Source organism: Nesoenas mayeri (assembly GCF_963082525.1).
Source record: "Nesoenas mayeri genome assembly, chromosome: 11".
Lineage (NCBI taxonomy): Eukaryota > Metazoa > Chordata > Aves > Columbiformes > Columbidae > Nesoenas > Nesoenas mayeri.
In genome coordinates this window covers 17,123,577-17,133,900 of record NC_137563.1, presented here as the reverse complement: position 1 = coordinate 17,133,900, position 10,324 = coordinate 17,123,577, and the positions used below count along the sequence as shown (strand labels likewise).

General features: G+C 45.8%; 1 protein-coding gene across 1 annotated transcript; it reads left to right on the top strand.

Annotated features, from left to right (window-relative positions):
- Positions 1-4,450: 4,450 nt before the first annotated feature.
- LOC308044698 (C2 calcium-dependent domain-containing protein 4C-like) lies at positions 4,451-5,824 on the top strand (the record flags this gene model as incomplete). The annotated part of the gene is made up of 1 exon (XM_080351558.1): positions 4,451-5,824. The coding sequence occupies one exon, from the start codon at positions 4,451-4,453 to the stop codon at positions 5,744-5,746; it is 1,296 nt and encodes a 431-aa protein (XP_080207684.1). The 3' UTR covers positions 5,747-5,824.
- Positions 5,825-10,324: the final 4,500 nt, after the last annotated feature.

The window sequence follows — 10,324 nt, the reverse complement described above, 5'->3', positions numbered from 1 at the left end:
TGTAGGGAAAATAAATTCAGCAACATGCAGGCAAAACAATGCAAAAACATTTTCAGATTTGCAATAGACATGCTGCAATTGGTTGTATTTCCACTGTAAACATGGAAAGGCATTCAAAGCCAAATGTGGTCAAGATCCCTGTATAGTCCTATCCCTCAGATGAAGAACTTTTTTAAAATTTATTTATTTTTGGCTGACTTCAGCGGCAGTGGAATTAGGGACAGCATAATCTTCTTGGATTTTGCATGGCAAATGTCAGCTTCTCATCACATGGCCATGCAATATGCTAGAAAGAATAAATACTCTAGTTCATGTCTTTAGATGTTTACAGTTCATATTGCTGTGACACAAGGTACTTGAGATATTTTGCATGAAGGGCCCAGCCACCTCTGTGCTCTTGCTGCCAAGAAGCACTTGGGTGTCTCTTCTTTCCTTTGTTCCTTTAAAGGAGCATGGACACTTCTCATAAAGCTATGTAGAAATGTGCCTTTGATGGGGTATAAGATCGAATATGACACAAAATAACACAAGATTTTTTCAGATTAGATCTGCTGAACCTCTGTGACTACTTTGTATTGCTATACAAGCAATGCAGAATGACTTTATTTAGGCCAGAAATGGTGAGCAGACTGCTAATAGATATCTTTGATCTTTGTCAAAATGACAGGAATGAATCAATGTGCTATAAGTTTGCTCATCATATCAATCTCTAATGAAAAAAAAGGCACTGAAGTGCTTCTCAGTGTGTTGTTTTTTGGTTTTGGTTTTTTTGGGGTTTTTTTTTGTTTGTTTGTTTGTTTGTTTTCTCCAAGAAACTGCAGCTGAATTTCTGCTGCTTTCTTTGGGAAAATAAAATGAAACAGGATTATTTATTTTCACAGAATATTACCACAGCAGCCTGTGGAAAATTCTGCATATTTTAGGCAGTATAATGCACTCAGCCATTTGTGTTGCTTTAAGAATGTCGAGCTGTTCTGTGCTGTCTCTTCCATACCTCCCCCTTTCACCGCAGGGCCAGAAGTTTTTCTTTATCTTCCCAGTCATCTCAGCTGGATGAGGAGAGGGCTCCAGTTCCAGTGCACAGCATCCAAAGGCTCTCAGCTGCCTCTCTGCCCAGCGCAAACTGCTGACAAATTAAAGGTTTCCCCCCGTACTTCCATTCCAGGCCATTGAACCAGTCAGTGCCATTAATGAAGAACTGGAAAATGGTTCTGAGTTTGTGGAATTATTCCAGGTAGAGATATATTTTACTATAATAGCTGCACTGGACAGGCTTTGCAGTTGTACAGGTTCATGATGTTCTCTTCCCTTTACAGAAATTTGCTATGGCAGTGTGTTTATGTGCAACACCTCCATGCGCAGGAGCTTGTAGAACTACCAGGACATTGCTGTTCTTTGCAGGAGAAAGAAATAATTTATAAACCAAACAGTGAATTAAAAACTTCAAATCAGCTCAGTCAAACAAGAATGGAAAGCTTTCGAGGGATCTGGCAGGCTCAGGTTCAAACGTGTGAACGTGGGAACCCAAACAAGCCCCTTCCGTGCGGCCGGCAGGGGGTGCCCGGCCCCCGCTCCGCCCCCCCCGAGCCGGGTCACGGTGCCGAGTGACGGCAAAGCGGCCGTGGAGAAATACGGTCAGTGCAACACGTGAAGGAAAAATCCAGGCTTCGCCTTGTGTTGCTTAGGTAGGAGGTTTCCTTTCGTCACAGCTTGTCCAGCCCCTGGCCAGGTCCCAGGGTTTCACCGCTTCTTTGGTACTGCAGTTGTAATAAAGCCTTACCGCATATTATATCCCTTCCGGTTTAAAAGTGGTTTATTGCAGACACTTTTTATTTTATTTTATTTTTTTAATAGCAACAGGAAGTCTTGTTGGCAGCGTATTTTAATTATGCTCTGAAACTAATCAAGGAAAGAGGAATGATTTTGAACACAGGAAGCAAAACAGCTAATCATACATTCGAGTGCCTATTTCCAGGGGAGGATGTACAAGTACTTAAGTGTTACTGAACTCCCAGCACATCAGCAATCTGTTAAATGGCTATAAAGTGCAGGCTTTATTAGGAAAGGGAGGACACATACCACCCAATGTTAGGCACCTGCTCTCTCTTCACAGTCACCAGCAGGAAAGAGGCAACCGCAATCAGGAGACTCTGGAAAACCCTTTGGAAAACCCTCTAGCTATTTTCACTAACTGCAGAGGAAGCCCAAAGAGACTAAATGGAAATTAAGTACCCAAAACAGGATAACTATTTCACCACTGCCTGATGCTAGCTGTGGACTTAATAGACTTGAGGCCGATTGCCATATCCAAACTGCTTCTGTGAACTGTTACTGGAGATAAAAAGATTCCTGCTAAAAAGCTCAATTTCCTGCATTTTTATTCATTTTTTTTAGTCAAATCTTTGGTATTAAAAGCACAGGGGTATGTATTGGAATGAAGCTCACTTACTCTTTGGAAGTTACATGATATGTAATGCATAATGTATAGTACTGTATTGCCTGGTCTGAACAGATAAGAGCTATGTGGTGCGCATTCTGCTTCCCAAAGGAGAGCATCCCAGTGCCTCCAGTAGCGCCTCTCACTGTGCTGCTCAAGTGTCTCATTAGCTGGAGAGAGCGCAAACCCTCTCTGGAAGCTTCTAAATTACATCAGAGATTATTTGAATTGCACCCACAGCAAGTCCACTTAAGTATACTGGAAAAGCACTGACAACTGAAATGTTACTGTCACATTTGGGGTGTCCTGAACCTTTTTACAAAGCATGGCAGAAAGAATTTTCTCTCATTTGAATCACTAGAGAATTGTGATGACAGTGAAGCCTAACTGGTATAAAACATGCAGGAGAGAGGCAAGGCTCAGCCCCAGAACATGTGTGTTCTCAGCTAAATCTTTCAGCAGGTTCAAAATGTTCCATGCCCCTGTAATCCATTTTGTTTGTTTGCTCTGAGCACATCTCGTCTACCTCAGGTACTCAAGAGACATGAGCTTTAGCTCTTCAGCAGGAAAAGGAAAGGCAGAAAATGATGTCCACTACTGCTGTGTTGCAGGCATACAGCTTCAACTGAGTGTTTACCTAACCTACTTGGCAGGCCTCGGTGACTTTGCAGTTAAGGTTCCTACTTGTAGCTAGCAGAATAATCAGTGAGTTTGCAGAGGTCCATTTGCATTCTGTTGCGTTGCAGAACTGTAGTGAGAAAGTTCACAGAGCCCACCTGGCTCTGCGTGCTGTCTGTTAGGTGTTGCGCATGGCTGTGCTTTTGAAATACTCCATTTCAAAGCATTTTCTGCCTTGTCTGTCTTCTCAGTGCATCTGCATTCCTGTTTCTGCTGTTGCTCAGTATCAGTGGTAGGACACTGGGTCAAGGCTTGGTTGTCTCATGTTCTCTGTGGGCGCACATCCAGATGCAGAAAAACAGCAAAGCTCGTTTCAAATGAGCTTGAAAAACCGCAATCTCCGCTTTCTACTGCTCTAATGCTGGAAACCTGCCAGGATCTCGAGAAGAAAAGCAGCGCTGAGACAATTCTGCCTTTGTCCCGGGTTTGTTAGTTAATCTCGAAACACCTCGGGACGCCTCTGTAAATGGAAATTAATCAAAAAGAAACTGGAAGCAGGGGGAGGAGGGGCTGCTTGCTGTACGGGTGGCTTTGGCCGCCCTGCGGGGGCAGCCCCGTCCCGCGGGGCTCGGAGGCGGCTCCGCGGGGCGATCAGCGACAAGCGCTTTCCCGTGGAAAGCTCATTTTGCAAGGTCCCTCTCCTTTGCTCTAGACACGTCCGCCGTGCTCAGCGCGGCTTCTGGTGAGGGACAGCTGTGGCGACGACGTCCCTCCTCCTGCTCTCTCCGGCGGCGGGAGCGCTGCGGGGCAGAGTGCGGGAGGCGCGGCCGCGGCCCGGCAGGCCCCTCCATTCCCTCCTCCCTCCTTCCACCGCCCCGGCAGCCCGCTCCCTCCTTTTTCCCTCCCTCCCTCCGCCGTTGTCGCGGGTGGGAGGCGCCCGGCGCCGCTAGAAAAGGGCCGGCGGGGTGCGGGCTCCCGCCTGCAGCCGCTGAGGGTGCTCGAAGCTGGGCTGAGCGAGCGAGGCTGCTGGAAAGAACGAGTGCGTTGCACTTGACAAGGTACGTGTTCTGCTAAGGGAGAAGGACGGTGGGGTTTATCAGAGAGGGACGTTTTCCCCGGCAGGGACTCGATGCTGTTTTATCTCTTTAGTGATTTAGTTCTGTTCTTGTGGTAAAATCCATTCTACTTTGCTAAAGACAGTGTGGAGGGCAGAGGCTGTTTTGAACCTGAGGATTGACTGGGCTTGTGCTAGTCCTGCCTTGAACAGCATCCTCCATGCCTTGCTCAGCTCTAGTGTGTCCAAGAAGGGTGATCATTTACTTCTGCATCTCTGTCTGCAGGTGGATTTGTACTTCAAGCTTTTCCCCTTTGAGGACCTCCTGCCAAGCTACAGTGATGTGGTTCTTGGAAAAGATCAGAGCATCGAATGAAAATGGAAACCTTCCTAGTTCTGCCTTTCTGGGACTGCCACCTGGCCAAAATCTGCCTGAAAAAGCTCGACTGAGGGCTGCTGCCTTTCCTAATGTACTTACCCCTGACAGAATCCCTGAATTTTGCATTCCCCCCAGACTGACCAGCTCTGGCCTTGTTAAGGGCACTGGCTCCCAGGATGACAGCTCAGAGGATGCAGATCTTAATTCTTCTGATTACGGCCCCAGCATTTTGCCACATCTCATTCAGGTGGAAAGTGCTGAGGAGATTCCAGCCCTGGAGGAAGAAAGCACCAACTCGGACCCGCAGTCCCAAGCAGCGCTCTCCCTGCCTCACTTTCCCAGAGCCCCCACTTCCTATGGCTTCTGCACTTTGCTGGAGAGTCCCCACACCAGGAGGAAAGAGTCCATCTTCCATGGTAATTCACATGGTGCTCTGCCCAGCTTGATGCTGTCTCGATCCAGAGCAAACACATTCAGTGGCAAAGGGACTAAGTCTAATCCCATTGCTATTAGCTTTGCTTCTGTGAGGCTGCCTCCCAAGCATCTCTCTCTGCACAGGCAGGGCGCCTGTGACAGTGATACTGCCTCCTCCAGCGACTCCTCTCCTTTCAGCTCTCCGCTTCTCAGCAGGTCACCTCCCAGATCCTGCTCCCTGATCAAAACACAAAGTCAGGAGGGATTGCTCTGCCGAGCGCCGAAAGCCAAGAACAAATCCAGTGTGGCCAGGAACAATTCTCTCTCTACAGAGGAGAGCAGCTCCACTGATAACAGTCCCTGTGCCACCAGGCGGGCCTCAGAGGGGCTGCTTGCCATGCGGAGCTTCAGCGTGTCCTGTTCTCCCATCCTTCCCCTGGACCTGACTCGCAGCCGGGAGAGACTAGTGGGAGAGAAGGCTGTGGTAATGGGCAAGGGAGGCACGCTGAGGCTGTCAGCTGAGTACTGCTCAGAAAATGAAAGGCTGCGGATCCGCCTGATCAGTGCAGAGGGTTTATATGATGACTCTGTAGAGCCCAAAAACATAAACTGCTGCATCACCTTTGCCCTGGTGCCAGGGAAAACACAGAAGCAGAGAAGCACTGTTATAAAGAGAAGCAGAAATCCCATCTTCAATGAGGACTTCTTTTTTGATGGTATTACAGAAGAAGAGCTTTACAGTCTCTCTATAAGGATGAAAGCACTGAATAAAGGGTGCAGTATGAAACGGGATTACACCTTAGGAGAACAGGAGTTGTCTCTAATTAGTATGTTTTCAGTATAACACTTCAAATGTTCAAACAGACTAATTTTGTCTTCTGAAAGTTTTCTACTAAATAAAGTTTGGGTTTTTTTTTTTTTTTTAAGAATACTTTAAAGCACTGTGGTGTTTGGTATTACCCCCATGCTGTTGTGCCTTATTTTGCTGCTTAACACTTCAAACTCTGTGAGATATTTGCTGTTAAATTTAACAGGTGGCTGCTGAGCAGACCTTCTGCCTGTCTAGTAGGAGAGGAGGGCAGAAGGACAGGTTTGCCTTTAGGATAAAGGATTAGGCAGTTACTAAGTCAAAGCTGGTGTTGTCTATGGCTTTCAGGGTGTGGAAGCCTTGTTTTTCACTCATTCTGGTCCCCAAGCAGGTACACAGAGCACAATGCACACCGTAGGCACTGAACTCTTGCAGCTCCCAGATACTACATCACTTAAACAGACCATTTTCACAGCAGTCGTATATACAGAAATGGATGGTTTAGTGCCTCCTGTGTTCAGGGAGGAGGAGAGAGAGAAAGTTTGGGAATGAGCCCTTTTCCTACAACAGAGGTGGAGGATTTGGACTCCCAAAGCAGGTTTAAGCTTGTATTGAGGGTAATGTGACCAGCTGCCGAGCAGCAGCTAGAAATCACTGCAGGCAGGGTGCTCTCTCCACAGACCTACACTATACACCACTCAACAGAGAGGTGGCTCCTGCCTGGAGTCACTCTGGAGTAGGTGATTCTGTAGCACAATTAGCACCTTCATTTACCTTCCCTTGCCATGGTTGATTTCACAGCTGTCAGAAGGAAGTTGCAAGTAATTGTCTTTTAGTCAGGAATGAACCCTGGAGCTATAACTCTCAGCAGTTCAGCTATCACATCCTTCCCAAAACTCAGGCAGATAGGATATGACACCAATATGGCAAGAGCAAAGGATAGTTTGGGATCTCTGGGTTGAATTCTTGCTTCAGCTAATGACTTACTGCATACCTTGTTTAAGTCATTGTGATAAAATTAAGATAAACTTTCTTGGTTCTCTACCAGCAAACAGTGAGTGGCTGAGGCACTTGTTTTGACACCATGAGAAACACAAAGGTGCAGAGCTCCTGCATGCTGGAGGCAACCTTTTCCTCCTTTTCCTTTTCCTTTTCCTTTTCCTTTTCCTTTTCCTTTTCCTTTTCCTTTCTTTTCCTTTTCCTGCTGAGGTGGACTGGGAGCTAAGTAAAACACAAACTCATAGAAACTGCAGCTGTGCAAGTCGAAGGAGACAGAAACTGTCTTGGAAGTCCAGGCCTGTTGCTGCCTCCCTTGATTGAGTTGCAGTCTTCATCATGTGAAGGCAGATAAGCCTTAATGGAGGAGCAATCCACACAGGCCTGGGGCACAGAAAAGGAAGGTTTTCTTCTGTTCCCTGGGAGGCTGTAGGAACAGGGCCTTGCTTGTGCCAAATCTACAGCTTAAACGCTCTTTCAAAAAGATTTCTAGCAGATCCTCCCCCTGCCCTGTTCTGGCAAGAGTGTAACTGCCTGCAAATCATGGGACTGTTCATGTGAAGTCCTGGCATTGCTTGGCCACTGAATCACTTGATTCTGTTTCAGACTTAAGAACCTCAGGAAAGATTTTTTTTTTCCCCTTTCTAATAGCAGAAAAAGCCCAAAGGATGAAAACTGTGACCACAAGTGCTCAGAAATGCCCACTGCTTATCCTTGATCCAGTGCACATGAGATGCTTCTAAAAACAGAATCCTTACACAAAGGACAACTTGCACAGGAGAATGGCCGAGTATATTCCCAGAAACTGGTTAAAATTGAATGGAATAGTAATCCCTTTGTGCTAAAAGAAAGAATGAAATGTACTGACACACTGCACAGCTGGAGGTGATACACTGCACTGGCATCCTTGAATGTGGGCAAACTGACTATAGGGGAAAACCTAAAGGAAGTGTGAAGAAGTGAGAAAGGTCACTTTGAGGAATAATCAGTAATTCTGAAAAAAATAAGCCTATTTAACTGTTTATTGCATGGGGTCTCCCAAAAGAAGGCAGGGGCTCCCTCTTCAGGCTCATCACTTGTCCACCATCACATTTTTAGTTCTTAGGACTTACAGTCTCTTCTCAGGTATACACATGGAGAAAGAGGCTGAGATAATAGAGAAGTTACATGTGTCAGAGAATCATGTACAGTCACACTACAGCAGGTATCCCTCTGCCCTGTGATACGTGCTGTGCCAGCGCTGTGCCAGCGCTGTGCCACAGGGACAGAGCGATGGAACAGTTGAGACTGTATCGGCCACCCTGAAAGCAGGGTCCGCTCCAGCAGGTTGCCCAGGACCATGTCCAGTTGTATTTTGAGTGTCTCCAAGGATGGAGACCCCACAATCTGCTTGGGAATCGTGCTCCAGTGTTTTACCACCCTAACGGTAAAAAAGTTTTCTTTCTATGTATGCAGAATTTCCTGTATTTTAGGTTTGCACTCATTGCCCCTTGTCCTGTCACTGGATACTCCTGAGAAGAGCCTGGCTCTATTCTCTTCACTCTCTCCCATCAGATATTCATATACATGAATGAGATCTTCCCTGAGCCTTCTTTTCTGCAGGCTAATGGGCACAGTGTAGTAACTAGCATGAAAGAGAAGTGCTCATGAAGTCTCATCCTCCGTCAGGCAGGGAAGGAGTTCAGTCATTGCAGAAAGACCTCCCTTCTTGTCATAGGAAAATAAGTTTTAGCTGGGCTCACCTAGTCAGGTACTTAAGGAACTGAAGGCTTCATTGTTGGTTGGAAGAAAACTAAGCTGTTCTTAAGGCTGTTTAAACAATGTTTTGTTTTATTTTTGTCTGAGGAAGCCTCCTTACAGAAGTTTGATGACAGATGTGTGCTAAAAAGTGATTTGGTCATTCAGCTGAAGGCAGCAGAAAACTTGTAGATCTAATTCAAAGGCAGAGTTTAAGCCTGGAAAAGACAACTGGACTTTGCCTGTGTTTCTCTGGTAAATAATCTAACTTCAGGTTTTTCTTGTAATCTATCTCTTTACGGTAAGAACTTTGAATTAAGTGCCTGTTCAGCTACATTAGTCACACTCAGGACTAACTATGACTGTAGCACCAGAGAGAAAACAATTTCGGTGTCTCCCCCCATTTTAGTATGTGTTTTTATGTTTTGGTGCCTTTTGAGCTTCGGGGTGCCCCTTATCAGGGTGTTGTTCTTATTAGGAATGCAAAGCTATAATACAATTTGAACACTTGAATTTACTTGAATATTAGAGGGCGTAGGACTTGTTTTCTTGTGCTTTTAGAGGTCAACTAAGCTGTAAGTGGTGAACTCATACAATGCTGCCTGTGCAGCAGCTGCTTTCTGAAAGCGTCAGCCTTATTGGGGCTATTACGTAAAACACCTGCATAAACAAACAAGAAGGCAACTGGATACTTCAGCCTGGAAAAACTCATGATGTCTCAATGCTCATATTAGAGTCAACAGCAAGAAGAAAATCCACCTCCTGGCATTAGCAAACAGCGAGTCACAGTCAAGAGATACTCTCTTCAGAAGCTTTCTGACCTTCTAAAATGCCATGAAGATATGGCAAATGACTCAAGCAAAACTCCTGTTTTGGAGTGATCTGATCAGCTGTGTTCAGTGGTGCTCACTGGTTGAAAGATCACATCTTAATTTCATTTTTAAAAAACCTGTCAATTGTCAGAGGGAAAGAAGGTCTTCCTGCCAAGATCCTGGACTTATGTTTTGCTAAGCAAATATTATTTGTTTCAGCTGCACTGGAAGTAACTGCTTGTGCTGGACTTTTCAAACCCAGTTACTTTAACCATGCCCCTTTAATTTTGGACAAACATTACTGTAAAGCAAGTCTTACCTTTTCCTTTCCAGAAATCCATGCAGGTTATACTCAAATACAGTTTGTGGGGTAAAATGCAATTCCTCTAACTGTGCTGCTTCTCAGGTAAAGTTCAGGAATAATACCAAGGGAAGCAAATATCTATGACCTAAAAAGCCTAACAGCACAGACGTGTAGACTGGGGATTAGGCAGCACAGTATTTGCTGTATCAAATTCCATTTATTGCACCACTTGTTCTAAGCTGTTCCCAGTTTCTCAGGCTGGCTCTGGGGAGGCACTGGTACTTCTGTTCCTGCAGCTTGGCTTTTTAGCCAGCCACAGCAACTGTGGTTAAAGACCCAACATATGATGGGGCCTAATGGGGGAAACATTCTTCTAGTTTTTAGTGTAACTATTAATTGCTGTGGGGAGCTGCAGAAAGAACAGCTAGATGAAAATATAAATGTGCTAAAAGCCTATCTTTGGGTTGCTAAGCTACTTCCCGCAGGCTGGAGAAATCCGTGTAAATTGGATTGCTCAGCACAAGGACCTCCCTGCAGGATGCTGGCGAGGACACGCCACCGGCCGTGTGCCTCCTGGGCCATCTCCAGCAACTGCTGCCCGCTTCACACATGAGCACTTATCCTGCATCTGGGTCTGAGACCTTCTGGCTTGCATAGGTGGCTGAGATGCTGGGCATGATATTTGGCCAAGGTAGGAAAGGTAATGAGTCACATCCATGGATAGCTTTTTGCAGCAGGATGTTTGATTAAAACAAACAGTAGACT